This window comes from Thunnus albacares, chromosome 1, assembly GCF_914725855.1.
Source record: "Thunnus albacares chromosome 1, fThuAlb1.1, whole genome shotgun sequence".
Classification (NCBI taxonomy): domain Eukaryota; kingdom Metazoa; phylum Chordata; class Actinopteri; order Scombriformes; family Scombridae; genus Thunnus; species Thunnus albacares.
In genome coordinates this window covers 37,840,510-37,867,292 of record NC_058106.1, presented here as the reverse complement: position 1 = coordinate 37,867,292, position 26,783 = coordinate 37,840,510, and the positions used below count along the sequence as shown (strand labels likewise).

Here is a 26,783-nt window from a genome sequence, read left to right as displayed (position 1 = left end):
TGGTGGTGGGGGTCGGGGTGGGGGGAGTGGGTGGTTGACCCCCTGCCCCCTTCCCGAGTCCGCCAGTGGTATAAATGGTCCATATATGTCCATGTGTGCAGTGGTTCTGGGTCGGGTTTGTGCTAGGATTTTCTGGTTTTGGTCCATAGTCAAGCAGGCAGCATTGTATTTTAAACTTTGTGGGATATTTATAATACTTTGGTAATAAAACCTTATAGACTTGTCTGTTATTACTTTCAGGGAGAAGCAGCTTGAATAATCTGGACCAAGCGTGGGATCACTGAGTGTACCCACAATGGAGGTAAATTGCTCCTTGTACATCTTCAGAAGATAAATTTAAATAAAATTACAAAATAGTTCATTAGTGGATGGGTTCATTTAACACACCTGAACATGCATATTCTTATTCTTGTTTGTTAAGGACGTCAGTGATGAAGATTCATTTGTTGATCTACACGGTGCAGAAGTAGAGGACACTCCACCAACACCACAGTCTGGCTGCAAGGGTGAGTGTCAATAGAATGATGCAAGTGGTAAAGGTCAGCTTTAAACAATCTATCATTCAGCAGAAAATGCACTGTATGCTGTGCAGTCTCAAAGTAGTTTTATTATCAACATTATTATTATTGCTGTGTTCTTAGAGCCCAGCCCCCCTGTGAAGATAATAGTTTTTCATGGTTATTTAGTTCAAGGTTAGGTCATCCCTGAGTACAGATGGACGCACATTTCCCCCCTGACTAGGAATAATGTGGGCAAAAGCAAACACCTCTATGTGAAAAATAAATAATTATTTGGTAGTTGAGACCTTTTCTCTTTTGTTCCATCTTGGTTTGAAATTGTGTGCATGTCACATGGCGGTGGTCCATGACAATATGACCCAATTTAATATCACTATATTGTAAGAAACTACTGGGGTCAAAACCTGCATAGGACTGTTAGGACATGAAAACGGTTTAATACAGGGATGTTTAGCTCAGTTGAAACTCTGCTTTTCACATTTTTTGCGATGCCACAAAAAAGAGTCCAAAAAAGAGCCGCCATATAAATTAAATGCAACTCCAACCTTTTTATTTTAAGGTCTTTAGGTTGACGTCTAGCTTTCACCACTAGATGTCGCAATGTCATTAATTAATTATGGGCTTATTTACTGCTGCCACATTCGTTTCGTTGGAACTTGCGCCTTTAATGGCATGTTTGATTGACAGGCCGGACTCACAGCACAGTATTTGAAAAGTTAGAGTTTTAATCATTAGATGTTATGATTCATGATTCAATATTTCAAATGTTTATCTCAGTGTGACTGAAAATAATGACAGAAATGATGTCCCTGCATTAGCTATTGTAGCTAACTGCATAAGGATCTACTTCCAGGGAAACTTGGCAACTACCCAACACCCAGAATTTTATTTTAATATGTGACGTAGAAAACAAACTGTTGTGGATTAGTAAGCAGCCAGCCTACACTGTTATAGATTTTTCCAACAAAAACGGTAAAGAACTGGCAGCAGAGTTGCCATTAATTTATAAACAGAAACCTGTTGTTCAGGTGTATGAAATGCTTCTGATTTCTATATCAAGAATAAATATGACAGATGCATGAGACAGTCCCAGAGTCTCCTGCAGCCTGATGTCAAGTGTCAGTGAACCTCAGTATGCTGGAACCATTTGACTGTTTTGTATTGAACTTGTAATGTGACAGAAAGCATTTGTTCACAATATAATCTGAAGTTGATCATAACTGTATCTAGTTAGTGATGATTTGAAATATGTGAAAAAAGTCCTGATAACTACAAAGAAGTGAAGCAGTGATTAAACAGACTGATGATTAATCATGGCTGTTTACACCTACTGAAGAATAAATTTACAGATATGCTGGAGTTGACTATCCCCCACATTCTCAACATAACTTGTTACATAACTTATCACAGTTAATGTGTTTTGAGATATCTCTTCACTGCACTCCTCCTCAGAACCCGAGATAAAGGTAAATAGAAACCTGTTGTTCAGTTGTATCAAATACTTTTGATTTCTACATCAAGTATAAATACAACAGATGCATGAAACCGTCCCAGAGTCTCCTGCAGTCTGATGTCAGGTGTCAGTGAACCTCAGTATGCTGGAACCATTTGACTGTTTTGTATTGAAATGTGTCACAAAGCATTTTTTCACAATATAATTTGAAGTTGATCATAACTGTATCTAGTTAGTGATGATTTGAAATATGTGAAAAAAGTCCTGATAACTACAAAGAAGTGAAGCAGTGATTAAACAGACTGATGATTAATCATGGCTGTTTACACCTACTGAAGAATAAATTTACAGATATGCTGGAGTTGACTATCCCCCACATTCTCAACATAACTTGTTACATAACTTATCACAGTTAATGTGTTTTGAGATATCTCTTCACTGCACTCCTCCTCAGAACCCGAGATAAAGGTAAATAGAAACGTGTTGTTCAGTTGTATCAAATACTTTTGATTTCTACATCAAGTATAAATACAACAGATGCATGAGACAGTCCCAGAGTCTCCTGCAGTCTGATGTCAGGTGTCAGTGAACCTCAGTATGCTGGAACCATTTGACTGTTTTGTATTGAAATGTGACACAAAGCATTTTTTTCAATATAATTTGAAGTTGATCATAACTGTATCTAGTTAGTGATGATTTGAAATATGTGCAGTATTTTGACGCACTAATGCATTGCATTTTATATATTTTTTAAGATGGACTGGTTCTGTCAAACAAAAAGATGATATATAATTGTGTGTCTAGATTCTGAAGAGCAGGGGAATGAAGAGAAAACACTGACCTCGACTACGATGGACACAGATGGACGAGAGCCTACAGGTACACTCCCACTCACATTACCTACATTTATTGAAGTAGATTTAGTTTTAACCAAGAGACATTTATGAAGGTCTGAACCAGGAAGGAGAACTCATAGATGCAGTTCAACAATGGGATTTATGTGAAATCACCAGAAAAGAAATGATAACATGAACTCTGTTATAAAATATTTACTTTGGCCACAGTTCAACTCCAATATTAGCTCCAATGTTAGCAGCAGGCTAGCTCACTAGGTTCACTTTGTGGTAGAGACCCTTTGCATTACTCACTACACTGTTGAGTAGAGCTGTACTCACATCAGATTACAGAACAGTCCAGTTCACCTGCAGAGCAGCTGCCCTACACTCACCTCCCATTACAGCCTACATACCAAACATTATGTTTTACCTTTAAGACTCGTATTTTACAGCCTTTTGATCATCATCTGTGATGTAAAAACCTATGATCTATCTCTGTTTCCATTACATTAGTTTTGTAGTTAGGTAATTTTGAAACAAGAGAGAGTTTGCAAGACTTGATAGTCTACCATGCTGTTGTCCTGTAACTAGAAAAAGTTCAGTGACAACTGACAAAATGAGATTCGACTCAAGGGCTTCTTGACTCATGATAACATTATTATCTCCTTTCAGCAGGGTAGTAAAGGTGTTTATCAACAGCAAGTTGAAAATCACTTCTAATGAATGTAGCTGACAGTACAATGAAAAAAAGTCCTGATAACTATGAAGAAGTGAAGCAGTGATTAAACAGACTGATGATTAATCATGGCTGTTTACACCTGCTTAAGAATAAATTTACAGATATGCTGGAGTTGACTATCCCCCACATTCTCAACATAACTTGTTACATAACTTATCACAGTTAATGTGTTTTGAGATATCTCTTCACTGCACTCCTCCTCAGAACCCGAGATAAAGGTAAATAGAAACCTGTTGTTCAGTTGTATCAAATACTTTTGATTTCTACATCAAGTATAAATACAACAGATGCATGAAACCGTTCCAGAGTCTCCTGCAGTCTGATGTCAGGTGTCAGTGAACCTCAGTATGCTGGAACCATTTGACTGTTTTGTATTGAAATGTGTCACAAAGCATTTTTTCACAATATAATTTGAAGTTGATCATAACTGTATCTAGTTAGTGATGATTTGAAATATGTGCAGTATTTTAACGCACTAATGGATTGCATTTTATATATTTTTTAAGATGGACTGGTTCTGTCAAACAAAAAGATGATATATAATTGTGTGTCTAGATTCTGAAGAGCAGGGGAATGAAGAGAAAACACTGACCTCGACTACGATGGACACAGATGGACGAGAGCCTACAGGTACACTCCCACTCACATTACCTACATTTATTGAAGTAGATTTAGTTTTAACCAAGAGACATTTATGAAGGTCTGAACCAGGAAGGAGAACTCATAGATGCAGTTCAACAATGGGATTTATGTGAAATCACCAGAAAAGAAATGATAACATGAACTCTGTTATAAATGTTTGAACTCCTCAAAATATTAATGTAATTATCGTAGAATTATGATACCATGATCTTCAGTGTAATGTAATTATTGATACATTAGTATGAAACAAAAATGTTCAAAGGAAACAAAAAGGAGATGAAGTGATGAGACAAATCAAAGTTGCAAAAAATAAACACAAGTCACTGCAACAATTGGAGAGAGAGAGAAAGACGGAGCAGCATCAGTTCAGAGTGAAGCAGGTGGAGGTGAAGATGGTGTTGATATAGATGTTAATACTGAGATAAATTCAAACAAACACACACTTGAGACTAAATGTCTCAACAAAAGGAAACGTTTCATAGCAGCCTGTAGTGATTTTAGTTTCTTGATGGTCAATTTCAAATTCAAGTTTAATAAACAAAAAAACTAATAATCAGATTGTGTTCATTAATAAAAGCCTAATTGCTTAATTTTTGTTTGTAATAATCAGTTTTTAGATATACAAGTTTATTTTTAATTAAATATTTTATATAGACTTGAGCTTAAAGAGAGTCAAATAAATAAATTAATACATGAATAAATTACATACATGCACAATGCATCCTCATATTCAAAATAATTAAATATAAAATCAGACTCAAATTCAAACACTATCATTACACTAAGTAATGTCTGGAAGTCTAAATAAGTTGTTTTCCACTGAATGGAAAAAAAAGTGTTCTCAGTAGAGGTCATGTAGGGCCTTATGAGCTCCGTTTTAATGTTTTACAGATTCTGTTTGATTTTTTTTTTTTTGATTTAAGCACATTTTGTCACCATAAAGTGTCCAATCATGTGGTGTTTGAATAAAATTTCAATTCATTCAATAAGAAATTATTCAAAATATAATCATACATTGACTGAAATGAATATCTATCAGTGAATTTGTAATGATGCAACACAACATTGCACTATATTTTAAATCCAAGTAAGTGCTTCAATACACAGCACACTGAGAGTTTGCATGAAGAAGTGAAACAGATATGTGAGCGCTATGGCCTGAAGTAATCCTTCACATAACAAATAATAATCACAGGATAGTATGAGACGATAGTATGTTAGTATTGAATTCCTCAGTTTTTTGGATGACTTAGCCGTGTCAGAGGGCCTCATCGACATGACTGTGTGTGTGTGTGTTGTAACGGGTTTGTTACTTCATAGAAAATAGTTGGAAATAGCTCAGTCAAACCACACAAAACAATAAATACAATAAATATAAATAAATAAATAATAAATAGCAAGTAGCAATGAAAAACACATCATCAAAAACCAGTACAACTCAGTTCAGTGTTCAATAGATGATTAAATCAAGCAAGCAAAGCGACATTGGTGTGTGTCTGTAACTCGTCCCACAGTCTCAGAGTTCAATCCTCTCAGTAAAGGGTCCGTTTTGTTTTCCCCACAAGCCCTAATCAGTTCAGTTCAATCCGGTTTCACAAACATAAAAGAAAAACAATTCAAAAGTCTGCTCCGGGTTTTCACCGCAGATCCCCTCACAAAACAAAACAAACCAAAGACACTAGCAAAGCAACACTGTTACATATGTCAGACCATCATGTTTAACTAAATATCTTTAAACGTTACAGTTTCGGCTGAAAATGACAACAGAAAAAAACAAGTTTGCCAAGTTCACATATCTCAGCAAGTCAAATCAACCACCAGTCGTCTACCCAGAAGTGACTGTTGTTGTTAGCGCGACGTCACGGTCTGTAGTTCTAATGAATGGCGGAGTAATATTTTTAGTGATGAGGCTTTTTTCATTTGAGCATGGCTAGGTGTTGCTGTTATGCTGATTTGAGCATGTTCTAAATGTCTAGTTGACCAATCAGATTGCTTGGTTGGAACTACGTGTTGTGTAAGTGTATTTTGAAAACATGGTAGAGAATACAGAAAGAAAGAAAAAGAAAGAAAGAGGTTTTCTAAAGAACAATAATTTTACATTAAATTGACACAGGCCAATGCAACTGATTTTCTGTACTGTAATAAGAATAAACCCTGAAGAGCAACATTGAACAAAACACAGTTACAAACCAGAAACACAACTGCATTTCATAACACACGTTAATTAAAGACATCAATGATTCAGAAAACAAGATATTTCACAAAAAACACAATCTTGGGCCTGTTTTCCACAAACTAATCACAATGCAGAACTGAATCAAATCAGGTCCTCCATAGATGCCAATACAATACTGAAAACACATTTAAAAATGGCATAGAAATAAAATTAATGTTATATAACATGCTAAGTCATAGAGGGTTACTCATTTTTCTGTTAATTTTTCTTGTTTTTACAAGTGATCTTTTTTTTCTCCCTCATAGTCTTTTTCAACTTTCTCTCCAAACTTGGACTGAAGAAATTTTATCCCAACAAGCTCACTCTTCAGTCTCTTCTGGAAATCAACAAAAACAGGATTTATGATGAAACTGTTGAATCACTGGAGAAAATACCATGGTGCTTTCTCAGGAAACTCTTTCAAATCAACACAGAATGCAGAAACTGCACACAATTATCAAACAATGATGATGAGGAGGACGAAAACAGTGATCCATTTGACTTTGACCTGGTCACTGCAGATGACTCTGCAGACAACAAGGTTAACCCTCTCGACCTCATAGTCGCACTCTTTCTTTGTGCTGACAGCTTCTTGCAACAGGAAATGGCCCTCAAGATGTCAATGTGCCAGTTTTCTGTCCCACTGCTGTTGCCTCATGGTGATAACAGTCAGTGTTCCCTGATGCTGTGGGCTCTGAGAGACATCGTCAAAGAGTGGCGTCCACATGATTTGTCTGAATCAAAAGGATTTGTTGAAGACAATATTGTCCAAGCAAATATACCATTCTTTACCTTTGTGAGGCTGAAAAACTGTAGTTTGTCCAAGTCACAGGTTTTGAATCATGTTCTCAGCAGCGGTCAACAGAATCACAACATCTTCATACACAGAGATATGGAAGGAGGAGAACTTAAAAGAGAAATTGCCAATGGTTTGGTCGAGGTTTGCTGGTACCTTCCCTGTGGCAAAGAAAATCTTGACATATTTCCAGAACCAGTTGCCTTTGCCAATTTGAGAGGAGACATTTGTGAGTCACTCGCACAATTCAATTTTCTTTATCAAGTGTCAACTGCTACCTTTGTGTTCCTGGACAAAGTTGAAGAAAATGAGCACAAGATTCTGACTTCTCTTCAAGATGTGAAATCCAAACTCTTCTTGATTGTTAATCGCAAGGACAACTCTAGAGAGGACATGATGTCTGTCCAGACAACACTGAAAGAGTTAGAGCTACCAAACAGCAGTGTGAAAATCAAAGACTCAAAGGTAAATGTTGCAGAGTTCTTAAAGAAACTTTGTGCAGCCATCAAGACCTCACTGCCAGAAGAAACACCCACAATGAACATTGTCAATATGGTTGAAATAGCTGTTGAATTTGGTCTATCTGTGGATGAAAACTCAAGTGAAAAACAAAAGAAAGCAGCTGAGATGATCATGGTCGACATTAAGGGGCGAAGTATACCAGACTACAAGAAAGAACAGCTTCCTTTTCAGGGAGATAACTGGAAAATATTAACGGAGTTAGAGATGAAGGAGTGTAAATTGAAATCTGGTGACTCAGGCCTTGAAGAATATAAATCCCAGCTACAGGAAGAAAAACAAAAAATTAGGGAGGAACAAAGCAAACAAAAACCATCCAAAGGCATGGAGAGTTTTATTAAAACCTTATCCACAAGTGACAAAGAAGAAAGAGATTTTTTTCTTAAGTGGATGAAACTCAAGTTTAACACACATTCACGGAGGAAACTGTCTGAGCTGCGCAAGGAATTCAAAGAGCAATGCAAGAAGAAAGATAAAAATCTCACTGCAGAGTCACAACAGGCTTTGATGGAGAGTTCTTTAGGGGTAGAGCGTTACATGAGAGAGATGGGACTCATCTATGAGTTCTCAATTTCTGGCTCAAGAAACACTGCTGATGAAATATCTCGTCTCCCTGGTTTGGCAGCTGAAATGCTGTTGGATGGATATCCTTTAGAGCTCTTGGATGGAGATGCTTCCAACATCCCAGAGAGATGGGTGACAGATGTGCTGATGGAGCTTCACAAGAAGGTTGGAGGGAAGAGCAGACTGTTAGTACTGAGTGTGCTTGGTGTTCAAAGTACAGGGAAGTCAACACTCCTCAACACCATGTTTGGTGTGCAGTTTCCTGTCAGCAGCGGCAGATGCACAAGAGGAGCTTATATGCTTTTCCTCAAAGTTGGAGAGGACATGAAACATGAGTTGAATTATGAATTTATAGTTCTCATTGACACAGAGGGTCTAAAATCTCCTGATTTGGCAGAACTAGATGAAAGTTATGAGCATGACAACCAGCTGGCAACCTTTGTGATTGGTTTAAGTGATGTCACCATTATCAACCTCGCAATGGAGAACTCAACAGAAATGAAAGACATCCTGCAAATTGCAGTTCACGCCTTCTTGAGAATGAAGGAAATTGGTAAAAAGCCAGTTTGTCATTTCGTGCATCAAAATGTTTCTGGAGTTTCAGCTCATGAAAATACCGTAACAGATAGAAAGAAGCTCTGGGACCAGCTCAATAAAATGACAAAAATTGCAGCTGAAATGGAAAAGAAGACTTCTATTACAGCATTCACAGATGTGCTGGACTATGACATGGACAAAAACCACTGGAACATCCCAGGACTCTGGCAAGGAACCCCTCCGATGGCAGCAGTGAACACAGGTTACAGTGAAGCTGTAGCAGATTTCAAGAAAAATCTTTTGGCAACAGTGAAAACAGACCAAAGCAATGACGTCTCACAGATCCCAGAGTTTCTAGAATGGATCAGAAGTCTCTGGAAAGCAGTGAAATATGAGAACTTCATCTTTAGTTTCAGAAACACTCTTGTGGCTCAGGCCTACAACAACCTTTGCAAAGAGTTCAGTCAATGGGAAGGGGAGTTCGGAGAAGAAATCCTCTCCTGGCAAAAAGAAGCAGAGATGGAAATCTTAAATTCTGACAATGAATCTGATATTCGAACTTGGAGCATTTTGGTTGAATCAAAAAAATCAGAGGTGTCAGAAAAAATAAAATCTGAAGAAAGAAAAATTGAGGAGAAACTTACAAACTACTACAAAAAGAAAGACCAGAACGTAAATCTGATAGAAAAATACAAAAGTGACTTTTTCAACAGCATCAGTCGTCTCGCAAAGGAAATCAGTAATTCAGTGAAGAATGAATTGGATTGTGTCCTTGAGCTGAAAAAAAGTAAAAAAAAAGTTGAGGACATTCAGACTAAATGCAGAGGTAAGATTGAAGGCGAGGTCATGAAGCTCCTGAGTGCCTGTAAAAACTCCAAACTGTCTGATGAACAGCTGACACATGAGTTTGAAAAGATGTGGACCGATGTGACTAGAAATGTGTCTGGACAAGAAGTTTTATTCTTGTCAGATAATGATCTTGAAATTCAGCTGCAGAAGTACAAGACTCAGTACTTGTTAGATTTTCTTGACTTATACAAACAGAGAGATGATTGTCAGCGCAAAGCAAAGACTTTTGTCCAGTTTTGTATCAAACCTGCTGTGGAAGAGTACATCAACAGATCTCTGGGAATAAACATTGTGGATGAAATTTTGATAAATTGTCATTCAGCAGAGTTCAGTTCCCGCTCCTCTTTCCAGTACAACATTCAGGAAGAGTTGCTGCAAAAGGACGACTTTGACCGTTTTGTCAAGTACATTTGTAACTATGAAATATATGTTAAAGATTGGATATTTCAGCACATCCAGCAACAAATGTCAAAGAACAAAACTTTGTGCAAACTGAAACAAGAGAATCTGAAGGTGATAGTTGACAAGATCACAAAAGCCTTAGAGCAGGCCACAAAAGGACCAGGTGGTGCTCAACTGCCAGACAACAATGAAAGCATCACAGAGCTCATCAGCAACATGCGGAAGAATTTGATTAAAGACATCTCAATTTCAGTGGAGAATGAAAAAAGAACCTTGTTCAAAATTCAAAGCACATGTCATCCATTCATCAACAGCCTCAAAATGTCAATAGAAGACTTGAAAGAACAGCTTCAGGAGGAATTCTCAAAGTCTGAAAACATCACTGAGACTCTGAACAAACTTCCAATCAAACCACAGGAGGAGCTTTTCAAGCGAGTGTTTGGTTGTGGAAAACAATGTCCATTTTGTGAAGTTCCCTGTGAGGCTGGAGGCAAAGGACACGAGCAGCATCATGCAGCTGTTCATCGGCCACAAGGTCTTGTTAGATACAGTTATGATGGCAGTGATAAGCTGGTTGCAACACTGTGTACAACTGATATACAAAGTGAATGTACATTCAGAAACAGAGATACTAAAGGAGAGTGGCATCCATACAAAGACTACACCAAGTACTATCCAGACTGGCACATTCCTCCAGATCCCAGCATGGAGGCATCTGACTACTGGAAGTTTGTACTGGTAAAATACAATGACAGATTTGCTCAAGAATATAAGGCCAAGCCAGCTGATGTTCCAGAGGCCTGGAGGAGAATCACAAAGGAACAAGCACTGAAGGGGTTAAAAGATGCCTTCAACATAAAGTGAACAACGTACAAATGTCTTTAAACAAAACCACATTTTAAACATGCAAGTTTTTTTCTAACAAAAATGAACACGGAGAGGAGCAAAAGGACACGAGGACTAAACACATGAGAGCTTTCAGCAGATCAGATCAGTCAAATTCAATTAGTTAAATTCAAAATATATCAATACTGTTTTAATGTATATTGTTTTGTTTTTAATGTAAATGACTTTCAAACAGACTAAAGCAGCTGCTGACAGTGAATACTGTGGCATCCTTTGGTCTGGTGAACATGATGAACAAATGATGAGTTGAACAAGTTGTTGAGAAGTTGAAAAGCTGGAAATAGTTGTTAGACTGTTCAACTTTTTCTATAATATTTCTTTTACTTATTATTTTGTGTTTTTATTTTTTGGAGATTACAGATGTTTTGTTTTCTTCTCTCATGATTAATGACTGGTGTTCATGATAATGATAAAGAAAATGATGACGTACAACAAAGATCATGTAAAAAAGAGATGATGTTTTATGGTTTTATCTTTATATTTTGGTTTGTGATCATTACAAATGTTTAGTTTTTTTCTTTTTTCAAGTTTTATTTGCATACATGTAAATACACAATTATGATGCTGATGATGACAATTATAATGTTCTACAAAGACCACATGAAAAAAAGGTCATGATTTATAATATTAGTTTTTTTGTTTTTGTTCTTTTTTTTTCTTCTTTCTTCATATTGATATATGACTATGTGAATAGTAACCAGTGTGCAAGATAATGATGACGATGATGAAGATGATGAAGATGTCAGCATGGTTCATTCAGTGTTTTCAGTTGGCTTTCTAATGGTTACTACCAGTCAATCAATAACAAATATTGATACAACTGACTTTTGGTGCACAGAAACAATCACTCAGACTTTTAAATATTTACCTTTTTTTCTTCTTTATTTTATTATCTTAAATACAATGTGATGATGATGATGATGAAGGTCTATGTAGTTGAAAGGTCATCTAATGAGATGCTGTTTTGTAACATGTTTTACTGCTTTTTACATTTCTTACAGTTTTATTCTTTAGCATTACTTGTAAAACACAACATGTTAAAATAAAATAGTTATTAATGTTTTCTTGGAGATTAAAGTAAATAAATTGTCATCAGTTCAAATGTTTGCATGTTGATGCAAATTACTTTTTGATTCATGAACAAATACTGAGACGTCCTTTCATGTGTTGTTAATGTAACTTTTTTCTTTTAGATATTATGTGTTGAACTAGACTAGAAAACAGTTTTGTTATCTTTTAAAAACATTATTTTTTGTATTCTTTTATTTTTGCATTTTACTTTTTAATGAGTACAAAAGTTTTTGTTTTATTCATCTTGTAACACAACTATGTACATAATGACATGAGCTAAAGATAATGATGCTGATGTTGATGATGATGATGATGAAGAGCAAAGGCCATGTGAAACAGATGTTTTCTAACATGTCATCACTATTCTTTAATATTTTTACAGTTTCATTTCTAATAGGAACATGTAAAACATTTGATCTTTTGATGTGTGTTTGATAAAAGTCCGTGAATAAGAGTCTTTATGTTGTTGTAACTGACCTTTTAGCTCATGTTTAAATATTGTCTAAACAAGCCAACTGTGGGAATAATGTGGCATCTTCTGCTCTGTTGATCATGTTCAACTTCTGACACAATGAATTAAACAAGATACAAACAAGTTTTGCTTTGTCAGTGTTTTTTTCTTCATTTTTACAGGTTGACATACAGTATAGTTATGTGTATAATGATAAGTGATGGTGATAATATACTGTATGCACAAAGATCATGTGGCTAAATATCTTTTGTAATAATCAAATTAATGCATAAAGCAATATTACCACTTTCAAATTTGATAAGTTCACAAATATTAGGTATAAAGTTTTCTTCTACAAATGTTTTACTTTAGTTTTATGTTTTTAAAGCTGTAATCAAAGCCACTGCACTACTGACAACAATGGTGTCACTCTTTACCAGCTGTCAGTAGTTCCTTTATTTCCATTGTGCATTGCATTATGGGACAACAGTGTCTATCAACAGCAGTTATCAATTATTAATCAACACTACAGACTCTGAACATGTTTAGATTCAAATTGTATAAATTATGACCCAATGTTATAAAATATGATGAACAGAGAGGTTTACAGGTATTTTGAGGATTATTCTCTATTTTTGGTTTTATCTTCACAGTTTTTGAGATATCTGTCTCTGAGTTTTCTGCCACCATCCCAATACAATGGAGAACATTAAAAAGTGACATTTAAAAGACTTCAACAGTATCACGTCTTTCTAAAAACAATGTCCCCACTTACTCTGGACAATCCACAGGACACATTCTCAACAATTCTGAGTGGAAAGACTTTCTACTAAACTAATCTGACATCTTTTTACAGTATTTTCTGTGGATTCTCCACAGTAACAGTCACACTTTCTAGAAAAACACACTGCTGTTGATTTTAATTTAATGTAACTTTTCAGTGCTGTGAGAACCACAAATGAAACTCCATTGAACTGGTGTGGTGACAGACATCTCAAACACTGGACTAATAAAACCAAAACTATCTCCATGACTACACATATCACAAGAGGTTACTCAGAAAATGTTTTTCTGCAGTTTTGGGTGAGCTGGTCCTTTAACAAATAGAACCACTAGACACCAGTAGATGCTGTTCATTTGGCACTGGAGTAAGTTCGTCATGAAATCTGAAGAGGATTAAAGTCTATCTGTTGTATGAATACACAGTGAAACACTGAATCACAGTTCAAAGAGCAAATATTGAGAACAAGAGAGAAGTAGTGAAGTAGTGATAAGTTCAGTCTTCTACCACTTGAGGGCACAAGAGTCAAGTCCACCTTGTGTGGAGTCTACACTCTATTGCAGCTTTCTAAATGGAAAATTAAGAGTGTCTGAAATCAGAAACTGCACAGTCTTATTCATATATTAATAACTCCTGTCTGTGTTTGATCCAACAAGATGAAAACATGACAAATAATCTGACGGACAGTTTAACTGACTCCTTCACCTCTCTGCCTGCCAGTCTCTGTCACTTATTGACTAACGTGTTCAATCTCATTACATTCTCATTTCATTAAATTGTGTAAAAGTAATATATATATATATATATATATATATATATATATATATATATATATATATATATATATATATATATATATATATATATATATATATATATATATATATATATATATATATATATACATATATATATATGTAAGGAAATAAATGAATATAAACCTGACTTATTGTTGACTTGACGTGTGTGTTGAATTTGTCGTCTGATTAAAACAGAACTGTTGAAATAAGTTGTAGGAAGTCTCTGGAATGTAATTAGTTCCTCTGGTTCTGACATGCAGACCTTCCTGAGCTGCCTTCAGCCAGCTCTCTGGCTTTTCAGGTGATGTAACATTAACGCTACAACAATGACTAAACAACATTTTTAATGTGTTATTTGAAAAAATGTTGAGGAAGAAGAAACTCCATCACCTCCATCATGGACTGTTGGTTGAGACAAAAGAAGACATTTGTGGGCGTCAACTTGGACTTTTTTCAACATTTTTCACTATTTTCTAACATTTTATGGACAAAACAACTAAATGATTAATGAAGAAAATAATCAACAGATTAATCAATAATGAAACAATGCATTAGTTGCAGCCCTAAAATAAACAAATATTTACCAACAAGCTATTTGCAACAGGCTGTAAGTACAAACAACTTATGTGTTTAAAAAATAAACATGTATATAAATTTTCAAATATTATATAACATGACTCTGCATGTCAGAGTCTCTCCAGTCAGTCCTGTCTCATCACATTGTTTTATACAGTGTCTATAACAGTGCTGCATGTTGCATATATTGTGCTGTATTGCACATGTAGTCATTATTCCTCCATATCTCCAATGAAAACATGGAATCTTCTCTTTGACTTTTTAACTATACATCCTGTTAACTTGTTCACTCTTTCAGGTGAGAAAAACACTGCTGTCTACAATTTACACACCTGCTAAAACTAATGCAGCTAATTCAACAGTCCTGCAATTATACACCTTAATGACTGTTATACTGTTGAGTTTTTGTGTGTTTCAAATATTTTTTCTTCTCCATTTAGAACAATGAGGTAGATAAAAATGTAGAAACCCCTCTAAAGACAATACAAGTCAACATCAGCACTAATGCAGTCTCAACATGACCATAAAGACAAATCATCACCTCTCTGAACAGCTTCAACAAAAACTCAACATTATAACCTTCATCAGAGGAGCAATTACTTTTTTATTTTACCCAGGTGAATGTAATAAACTGGCAACTGATATTTTTAGTAGCACCACCATAAATGAGTCCATGCAGTGGGACACATGCAACACAGACAGAGAAATAAATGCTGCAGTTCTGCTCAATGAACAGGTGTCATGAGGGAAACTTCATCCTTATGTTGTAGAAATAAAAACAGTTTTGTGAATGTCACAATCATCATCATCATCATCATCATCATCATCATCATCATCATCATCATCATCATCATCATCAGGCTTAAAGAGATTTTCAAAACACCAGCAGTAAATATGAGTTCCACACATGAAACATAGGTAATGTTTAATATACTGCTTTACATTTAAAATCAAAAGCCTCTGTATAAATTAGCCAAAAGATAATAAAATCAAACATAATTAAGTGTTTATGTGTCTATTATTTGTTCTTTTTTGTTTGCAGTGTAACATAAATATTCAGAATCCTTTATTTTAACTAACTAACTCCAACTGATTCGGTTCTCAGTTGGAGTTTGAATATGAACAAAGTTAACAGTTAAACCTGAGAGGTGGAGACTTTGATGTAAAGTTCATTTCATTGCTGCACATTTTGCATGTCAGACGCTGCCATCCAGTGGTTCCACTGCAGAACAACATTCATGTTAAGCACAGTGAAATCTGCTGCTGGGGAGCAGGAAGGCCGTCATCTCTCCTCACTTCTTTCAGTGTTTGTGTGTGTGTGTGCTTGTCTTTGTTTGCTGCTTTGATTCAAGGACAAGCCAAACAAGCTGAGCTGAGTTGTTATGTCTTTACATACACACACAAACATACACACATACACACACACACACACACACACACACACACACACCTGCAAAATAACTTCAGCCTTTCAATAAATGCAGGCGTCAGAAGCTTGTAGGAGAAAGCACAAGCAACTCATGCTGAGCAATCACAGTTCTTGTGGTATCTCTTGTGGCTGCTGGAGGCTCAACCTATAGTTATATTCCAGAAGAGACATGTTAGCTGCAGTGCAGCCTTCAATGAAGCGACAGAGTCAACACATGTAGCTGCCCTTAGTACAGCGTAACACCTCAATGCAGAAGTATAAATTAAGCTTAAAATACCAGAATCTGAAATTGTACTTGATGAAATTCATTTAGGCCCCTATTTACACATCAAGTGTCTCATATCTCTATAAAATACAGATATGATTTAATAAACTTTCATTTACCCTTATTCATGTGCGTCTCCTGTTGGTTTTCCCAGGCTCTCCTCCGGTCCGGAGGTTGGTGGTAATTGCTTTTTAGTAATGGCTGAAAATAACCAGGAAGAATAAACTTTTTCTCTGTTGCTTTGAAATATTGTTAGAAACAAAAGGCCGATGTTGAGAACATGTGACACAAACACCACGACTCTGTGTCCATTTGCACAACAGCAAATGCACGTCCCAAAAGCAGTTGTGTTCTAAGAACTCTTCATACAATCATGAAAATTACATATTGGTGTTTAAAAAAAGAAAACTGGAACAAAAGACTCACTCAAGACAGCAAAATAACATATAATCTTTTTTGACACAGTGCAGTGAATCAAATCACAAGTTCAAACCTGCAGGTAACAAAACTGAAAATTTCCAAAATTTTAGGCAGTTTATTAACTGCTTCATACATCAAGTCATAGATTTTTATCACCATAACACCCAGTGTAACATTCTCCTTGGTCAGACACTTTAGATACTGTAAGCACTTTGTGAGACAAATCTAGACTTGACATGACTGCAGTGATGTCATTACAGGCCATCACCCATGAATATCACCTGATGACAATTTAGTCTCTCCTGAAACTCTGAAACTGTTGTCCCTGTAAGACCTCACATTCACACACTCACAACACAGCTGCTTTACATTGTTTTGTCTCTTTAAATGTGACTTCATAGCAATTATAGACTCAAACGTTTTGTACCTCTGTATATTCTCACACAGTGAATGAACTGATGCAACAGATTTATCTTCATTAGGAACAAGTTCGAAGTCTCTGCTTCTGTCAAATGTTTACAAAATATGTTTTTTATGTGATAGTTAAATGAAAAGAGACAAATGTGTTAAAATAACCTTAAAACATAAAAAAAAAATAAGCAAATGCCTATGAAGTTATCACTGCATGACTGCATTAATAGTCTTAGAACACAGTTGGCAGAAGTCCAAAAATAAGTAAGTGGCAACTGAAAAAAAAACGAAACAAAACTTTGTCATTTACACCTGCTGTAAAATGTGTTGCACATGGTAATTGTTTTGCCAGGGGATTGGCCAAGACACAACATGAGAAAGTCCCATGTGCCAAGCAGCCATGGAGATAGATACTGAATATTGTGATGATTCAATTTATTTACAATATGAGATGAAAAATACATGGAGCTTGATTTAACTTCAGGTTGGACAAAGGCCAGCAAAACAACCCTTACTAGGAAGTTGTAAATATAACCTAATGAAATTAAAGAAAGGATAATATGCTTCATCAGTGGCCCGATGGAGGGCAGCAAACCAGGCTCTGTGTAGTCAGATCACTGAAAAGGTGGGAAAATATTGTAAGAAAAAATTGTTGTGCAACCAAAAAGCAAAAAGCATTTCCTGTCACATCTTTACTGCACCTTCAAATGGAGGCAAAAAATATGTACACAAACAACCTTTTCACATTGTATAGTGATTTGATTCACTGTTGATATAACAATGTTGATTAGTTCAGCTTTAAATATATAATTAATCAATTAGTAACTAGTAAATTATCTGTGCAGAGCAAGATTTAAAAATAGAGAAAATTTCACTTGACGGCTAACATGCTGGAACTGAGGAAAGCCTCATATATCTTTCTACAGTTGACTTCCAGGTGAGCTTCTCTGAAAACATATTTTTAAAAAGTGCTCATAGTGATTTATTTTGTCAGAAGACTCAGCAGCATCGTTGTTTGTCAGTAAATGTTATAACTAGTGTACAAAACTCTTGTTTAGGGTGTTTTAACATTTCATTTTCCTTTCTGGTAAAGTCAGTTCAATTGTAGGTCCAAGAATATCCAGGATTGTTTTAATGGCCAGCAGAATAGTTGGTAAACCCCAAAAGTCCTTGATTCAACTCCTCATGGAAAAGACAAGGAAGAAAACAAGGAATATCCTGGCAGAGAACTCACTGCTTGCCATTATTGATTACTTATAATTTCACTACAGTTTAATGTAGGACATGTACTGTAGTTATCTACCCCAACTGGTGAAGTGAGCCACCTTTGTGACATAATTAAACTGTTATAAATAATTACACTGTTGAGTCTTAAACATAAAACCAGACAAACCTGCTTGTCACAAAAACATCCAAAACACTGTTGTCTACCTTCACATTCCAGTATGTGGGTGGTTCTTTTCAACAGCATGTAAAAATATTTCATATCAATCAATCTGTCGGTACACTGAGGAGCATTCCTGTCAACTACATGGAAGTGAAGAAGAAATGCTACAGTGATTTCTGATAAATTAATTGTTTACAGGAAAACAGAGTAGCAGTGATTAATCGTGGCTGCTTGTGAATTTTTCCACACTTATAGGCCTATAGTGGGATAGACAAACCCCCAGGTTCTCAACATAACTTATATTGCTGATGACATTTATTATGATTAGATGATAATATATGGCTCCCACATACTTTGTTAATCTGAATCTTATCTTTTAGACAATTGGATTTTACCTTCGTAACCAGATAAACCTGCATGTATTGTCAATGAGAGGCGGCATATAGATGTGCCGGATAATAATATTAACAATCTAGAATTCTATCATCACACTATATTGTTGGAAGAGTTGAGTACATCCCACGTTGGTATTTACTGATTAGAAAAGCAAATCAAGATAAGACAAAAGATAAACAGAAACCGGTTGTTCAGGTGTATGAAATGCTTTCGATTTCTATATTGAGTATAAATACAGAAGCAGATGCAGACAGTCTCAGAGACTCCTGCAGCCTGATAACAAGTAAGTTACAGTGAACCTTAGTATGCTGGAACCATTTGACTCTTCTGGACTTAAAATGTGGCATAAAGTTTTTAAAATATAATTTGAAGCTACACACAAATGTATCCAGTTAATGATAGAATGTGTAGTTGTGACTGACTAAGTATTTATATTTTATATAAATATTTTGAATGAAACTGGTTCTATCAAACATAAGAGATGATATTGTGTCTCTAGGTTTTGATGTATGGGGGAATGAAGAGAAAAGATGACAATAACGGACCCAGATAAACAAGAGACTACAGGTACGCTTCCACTCACATTACCTACATTTCAGGTTGTACGTTTGGCCCTTTGTTTTTGTGCTGCTGCTCTCGTGCTCTCTCTCCCTCTCTCTTTCTCTCACCAACACACACACAGACCTCAAAGTTAACAGTTTGCATATAATCAGTGACAGTGAGGTCTGTGGACACCATTTCTGGGAAACTAGTGATGCACCTGTGAGCACCACATACAAAACTCCATTCTCCTGCATTGTATTGGCATGAATAAAATGAGATGAGATATGGATGAGATATTGTTTTAACCCTTTAAAGACAAGAGGATTACATTCAGTTTCTCCTGCTGTCATGACCCGGCTCTTAGGCCATGACAAATGAAGAGAAATACACGTTTGTACTGAAAAATGGATCTTTTACATTTATGTTTTAGAAACTGCATCAAAATATATTAATCAAATGTATGAAATAGTAAGTCAGTATATCAGTGGTGTTGGTGAGTGGATGTGTGAATGTGTAATGTTGTGTGGTGTAAACTAAAGAGAAGTGAAACAAAAGAAAAGAAAAGATGTGGTGCAGCAGGGGGAGAGCCAGTGATGAGGTGAGAGGGAAAGGAATGAGGATGACTGATCCTAAATGCATTCTGGATGGAGAGGTACCAGCAGCACCCAGTTGCATTAATATAGTCTCTGCCTACTTGGACCTGAAGAGAGATAAAACACACACACAGCACACAAGACACAAACCTGAGGGTCATAGTAAAGTCAGAGAGCTGTTACACTGCATACTAGGTCTGTGTGATGTAGCTTCAATCAACATTGTGGTATTTAATACAAATCATTTTTTCTGAAATTCATATCAAAATATGGCAATTCTATGCAAAATCACATAATGTAATTAAATTCATGTTGATGTAATGTAATAAACTGCTAATTAACACACTTTTCCGTTTGGTGGCTCATTCAACAAGCTAAGCTGCAGGACAAGACGTGTGTTCATGTTTGTAAGCTAGATAAGAGGAGATTTTAGAAGGAAAGTTAATTTGGATTATTGATCAGAGTCTGTTGCTCTTGTGTTGTGTAGCAAGATGCTATCAGGCTCAGTGATAAAAACACGGGGTAGAGAATAAAAAAGAAAGAAAGACAGACAGACAGAATGGTTTTCTGAAGAACAATAATTTTCCATAAACTGCGTCAGGCCACTGCAGCTGATATTCTATACAAATTAGTATAAAATCTGAGGAGCAATGCACAAATGTCTGTAAACAAGACACAGAAAGCACAACAAAAGATCGGAAAAGACTTAGCATTGCAGACAATACAACAATTCCAGAAAACACAAAGGTTTTGTTTGGTGCAACGTTACATGTTCAGTAATGTCATATTTTTGCAATATGGTGTCTTCTGTAAGGTTGTGTTGTTTGCAGTGTTATCATGTTTGCTATGCTGTTTTCTTCCTAGCAAAGTTATATTTTCTGTAATGCTTTGTGTTCTCCAGTGTTATACTTTCTGCACCTCAGGACTACTGTATAGGATTTAAAGCCAATTTTCCACTAACTAATCACAAGGCAGAACCATATGGAATCAGGTTCTTTATAAATGGATTTATGACACTGAAAACACATTTTCTAGTTCACCTCTAGTGATATATAGCCATAAAAACAAATAAAATAGTTCACTTTCTGTCTGTGGAGGTTTTGAAATATACATCCCTTAAATTTTTACATGAAAAGACATGTAATGAGGTAGGTAATGTGGGAAACCGATACATCGACCATACCTTTGCTACCTTTGCACAAATATAAACTCTCAAGTTAAGGGTTAGGGTTAGGGTTAAGATATCTTCAATTAGGAGATTATGCACGAAAACACTTAACAGCTTTTGAGACTGACACAAGTTTAGTTACAAACAATTATCTTAAAAAAACACCTACTTGCAAAAAACTTCTATCTGTATGATCTCCTGCTGACATACCGTATTTTCTCTATTAGTGGCCGGGGCCTTTATTTACCTCAACTGCAGAAGGTACCAGGCCTTTATTGGAAGCAGACTTATATTAGAGAGATGCCTTTATTCCTAATTCCCTCTGTTTGATAAGTATATTTGCTCATATTTTAGTATGAAGCCTCCCTGTTTTCTGATCTGCTTCTGTTTTCTCTGTTAAATTTTTGTTACTGCATTACGCTATTAATAAAATTAAAAGCCTTCATTTCCTGACTTTTATTGTGAAACATTACACAAACATTTAAATATAACTTGTGTGAAGTATGACCGGTCAAGTATCGGAGGGGAAATATGGCCAGTGTCAGTTAAAAACTAAACAAATCTGAGGTTACGCTGGATATAAACATTAATAGCCAGTTAACAGCACAGTCAAATATCAAATATCAATCAGCTGTCTCTCTAATGTTCCAAGCTAACTTTCTTCCTCCCACCTCCAGCTAGCCATGCTCTCCTCTTATCAGTTAACAGCAGCTCACGCTTCTGTTTTTTCCAGTATCTGAGTCTTTTCGGGTCAGTGTCAAAATGTCTTGCACCTTTCACTTCTTAATTTTCCTCCACATATTGCAAAACTCTCGTTGAATTTGATGTCAAACTTCCGTCAGGTGGGTGCCATGTTTGCTCTCTACAGTGTTGTGGCATTGTTGTTATGGAAAATTTTGTCACTGACACTTGCACAGGTCCTATATGGTACTTCAAATATAGCTACCGTCATCTTGTACATTGCTACAAACCACAGTCACATTATAACAGGCACCAAGAAGAGCAGGGCAGACATTTCTTTTCATTTGATAACGTTAAAAGTAAAGTTAGGCTTTGCTGTCAGTTTCCCATCTCATTTTGAAAAAAGACGAGAGAAAAAGAGGGAGAGGGGGCTAGAGAGTGAATGAAGAGATGGAGCTGGTAAGAAAGCAGTGAATCAGATCAAAGAAAATTTTTTTTAATTGTTTCAGCGGTTATTTTCTAGAGCACAAATAAACACACCACACCCCCGCACACCACTGTACAACCCCGCAGCGGTGTGCAGCAACACCTGATTAAGTCTGAATATGGCCTCAATCCATCCTTGTTTTTTCCCTCCCCGGCCTGTATTTGAGGCCGGCCTTTATTTGTTTGTGTCGACCACACCCCCTTCTTTTAATTGAATACCGGCCACTAAAGCCGGAAAATACAGTAGGTTTCCCTTTTCCAGACAGCTTTGGACTGAAATGGGAAGAATTTGGTGCCACTGTTCCTCATGATATATGAGAGGGACACACACAGTCTCAAACAATGCTAGTCAAATTAATTTCAAGATACTACACAGACTCCACTTTTCTGAAATAAAATTAGACAAAACCTGTCAAGTTGTGTCTCTGGATGATACTAGCTTGCTGAGGCAACCTTAAGCTTAAGTGTTTTCATTTGCTCTAAAATTCAACTCTTTTTGGTCTGACATTTTGATGATGTGTTCATGATCTCTAAAGCCATTGCTTCTAATCTAGCACCAGATCCTTTACTTAGCATCTGTTGCTCATCTGAATCAACAATGAATCTGATTTGAATCTGAAAAAAGATTTTCTGAAAATCTTTCTCTCTTATTCCCTCATTAAAAAAACTGGATGACTTAATCAATACTTTACATTTAGGAAAAATTATTTGCTTTCGGAAACTAACTCTCTCAATTTGATTTTGAATTTGGCAGCCCCTTAGGTGTACCTTGCAGCTTAAAATTAGAAGAAAAACTATATTTTTTCATCTAAACATTTCACAGAATCACACAAACGTGCAAGAATGTGATTGAGTGAAAATACACAGAGAACTTTATTGGGTTATGGCGACTGGGTTGGATTATCTAGACATTATGTTGACTTTTCTTTTGAAATTCTGTAATAAAACCTTAGTGGATGTGATGTCCAGCAGGCACAAAAAGTGTTTCTGAAGAAATTTTATCCCAACAAGCTCACTCTTAGGTCTCTCTTCAGCAAAACAGCATTTCTGATGAACTTGTTGAGTCAATGGAGAAAATACCATGGTGCTTTTTCAACTATTTCAAATCAGTGGAGAATGCAGAAACTGTGCACAATTATCAAACAATAATGAAGATGAGGATAATGATGATGATGAGGATGAGAACAATTATCTGGTTAACTCTGATCTGTTCACTACAGATGACTCTGCAGATAACAAGGTTAACCCTTTCTGTCTGTCGCACTCTTTTTTTGTGCTGACAGCTTCTTGCAACAGGAAATGGCCCTCAAGATGTCAATGTGCCAGTTTTCTGTCCCACTGCTGTTGCCTCATGGTGATAACAGTCAGTGTTCCCTGATGCTGTGGGTTCTGAGATAAATTTGTTTTTCTTGTGTTCACTTGTCATTCACAGCTAGATAAGTCCTCTCTCGATCCCTTACTCTGGAAATTAGCAAGCATTAAATAATTACGATCAAAACATAAAAACAAAGTTAATACGAGCAGCTGGTAAAATAAACAAAGTGACAATACATATCGATTGCTGTGAATATAAAGAAATTCTACAAACTTTAATTTTGCAATTGAATTTATGTTAACAATTTAGATGTGATGATAAAGCCCTTAAAAGTTCCTGAAATGTTTGGTTTAGGTACCTTGAAACTGCTTGAAAAGTGCTTGAATTGTAATCTCAAAAAGCAATATACAATCCAAATGACTGAAGTGTATTAAGTTACCTTTTAACAATCTCTTAAGTTCTTGTTATCAAAGCCTGATCAGCTTGAGCACAGCTTTACAATATGCTCCTTCGTCTCTCTGCAGAACCAGCATGACGTGGCAGTTGTTCCACTAACATGGAGAAGTATGAACTGGTGAAGAAAATTGGGAAAGGTGGATTTGGAAAGGCCATCCTTGTCAAATCCAAAGAGGATGGACACCAATATGTCATCAAGGAGATTGACATATCTGGAGTAAGAACCCTTTGCATAATATTCCACAGTATCAGTGTTGATTTGAGCTCCTCTTTACTACGTTGCTCTTTCACATTATCTGTCCCTCTCACTTTGACAGATGTCAAGTGAAGAGAGGCAGGAGTCTCAAAAAGAGGTTGAAGTCCTTGCAGACGTGAGTCATCCCAACATTGTCCAGTATAAAGAGTCTTTTGAAGGTATAAATGATCCAAGATCTCAGCTGTAACCTCAAAGAATCACAGAGTTCATCTACTGCAATTATATCCTGATGCATACACGTGTTTTCATGCATGTTCCTTATGCTGTATAAAAATCTTTTTAGTGAAGGACTGTCTGTGTATTGTGATGGACTACTGTGAGGGAGGAGACCTCTTAAAGAAGATCAAATCTCAGAAAGGAGAACTTTTCCCAGAAAAACAAGTAAGCTACTAACTCTTCAAGACAATCATGAATGTTGAGGATAAACCTGATAATCTTTAGGGTGAAACTGTACAACATGTGGATAGAATTCATCATATAACACTCACTATTCCACTTCACTGTATATGTGTTTAACATGTATTTAGTCTCTTTTTAATGTTTTTATAATATTTTTTTGGCTTTTTCTGTCATTATAATTACAAATGATGTATATAGTGCAAGTTGATACTCTTAAGTGTATCTTTACATTCCTCTGCCTTTCTTAGATCCTGGACTGGTTTGTGCAGATTTGTCTGGCACTAAAGCATGTCCACGATAGAAAAATCCTCCACAGGGACATTAAACCACAGGTATTGCTTCATGCACCACATGATCTTGCCTCAGTGATGATGCATTTTTATTTGTATTGTATGAACTCATGATAATGACATTACATGTCTTTTCATGATGTCTGCATAGAACATATTTTTGACAAAAGATGAGACTGTACAGCTCGGGGACTTTGGAGTTTCAAGGGTGCTGAACAGGTATGTAAAATGTCACCTAAATTAATCTGTAGATCTCTATAAAGCCAAGATTAAAATGGCAATATAAAGCATAATACAGTCTGCTTTCTATTCTCTTCTTATTTCCAGCACTGAAGAACTGGCAACAACACACATAGGAACACTACTTTACCTTTCACCAGAGATCTATGAAAACGAACCATATGACAACAAAAGGTACTAACTTGATGCACCATTTTGTGTTTGTCTCATTTATTGTGTAAATTATCATTTAATAGTAATCCAGTAGACAAGTTCTCTCCCCACTGAACTGACTGTGAGTCATGCAGGATTAGGTGAAGGTTTCTGGGAGATGTCAAGGTATCATGTCTCCTCTTTACTGAGTGAACCTGCTTGTTCATATCTACAACAGGAAGTTACTGTAGTATTGATTTCCTCTTAAACTATTTTAAGTATGAATGTAACCTGATCCTGATTTAGTTAACTGAATGAAGTAAATTAAGCAGAATCTCAGGGACAACAATGGAAATAAGTCTAGGACTTTATCGTTCAATAAATGATAAAGTCTGATATGTTCTGTTTTAAAACATTTTGGAACGTTGTAACATTTTCTCAGCAATAAAGTCCTTTTTTCTCCGGTTTGCAAGTGACTGTTATTGAATAAATGTAAATCTACCCTCAGAACTGATCCCAGTTTGTCTATTTGTTTGTTCTCTCCTCTGACTTTCTCTCCTCTGCAGTGATATTTGGGCCCTCGGCTGTGTCCTGTATGAAATGTGCACTCTTAAGCCTGCAGTAAGTATTCTGTGTGTGAGCTGTTTACTAATTCATGTAGATTTAATGTATCTTACACAGCATTATAATGCTCACATACTGATGTAGATTTGTTCTCTGTATGTCTAATAGTTGACAAACAAGAATGGGTCGTCTTTCCTTTCTTCATTTTTTCTGCAGTTGTTATAACTGTGTACTAAATGTGTTTCCTCTCAGTTTAATGCTGACAATAGCATGCACATGGAGGTGAAGATAGTCCGTGGCTTCTACCCTCCAGTGTCTGATCACTACTCCCAAGAACTGCGTTCTCTCTTGGAACAGCTGTTGAAACACGACCCCACAGAGAGGCCCTCAGTCAGCAGCATACTGGAAGAACCTTTCCTCTCCTGTAGGATACAGAAGTTCCTCACACCACAGGTGGAGAGCACAATTAGTTGTCTTTGATACCATCTGAATTTACATAAAGCAGACTGTGTTCAGTTATAAAACATTTATTCTCTACTCATTCTAGATCATTACTCAGGAATTTGGACATTCTTTTCTTCACAAGCAGCAACCAGGTAAGCAAACTCTGAATATGACATATGTAAGGGTAACTTTTGAAACTTAAAGCCGAATATGTGTAGTTTTTTCTAATGTGAATCTTGCTTTTTGTATATAC

The 26,783-nt window shown here is 36.1% G+C and overlaps 2 protein-coding genes across 2 annotated transcripts in view; both read left to right on the top strand.

Moving 5' to 3' along the window:
* Window positions 1–11,107, top strand: part of LOC122986658 (interferon-induced very large GTPase 1-like) — a 75,482-nt gene extending 64,375 nt beyond the window's left edge. Inside the window, exons 13-15 of the mRNA XM_044357952.1 lie at window positions 2,776–2,850; window positions 4,102–4,176; window positions 6,670–11,107. Of these exons, the coding sequence (XP_044213887.1) occupies window positions 2,776–2,850; window positions 4,102–4,176; window positions 6,670–10,934 (4,415 nt within the window). The 3' untranslated portion in view covers window positions 10,935–11,107. The remainder of the gene's footprint in view (window positions 1–2,775; window positions 2,851–4,101; window positions 4,177–6,669) is intronic.
* The window catches only part of LOC122987643 (interferon-induced very large GTPase 1-like), a 41,686-nt gene that overhangs the window by 3,913 nt on the left and 10,990 nt on the right, over window positions 1–26,783 (top strand). The window contains 9 exon segments of the mRNA XM_044359634.1: window positions 24,274–24,422; window positions 24,523–24,619; window positions 24,745–24,842; window positions 25,109–25,192; window positions 25,302–25,369; window positions 25,478–25,564; window positions 26,089–26,143; window positions 26,339–26,539; window positions 26,634–26,682. Of these exon segments, the coding sequence (XP_044215569.1) occupies window positions 24,306–24,422; window positions 24,523–24,619; window positions 24,745–24,842; window positions 25,109–25,192; window positions 25,302–25,369; window positions 25,478–25,564; window positions 26,089–26,143; window positions 26,339–26,539; window positions 26,634–26,682 (856 nt within the window). The 5' untranslated portion in view covers window positions 24,274–24,305.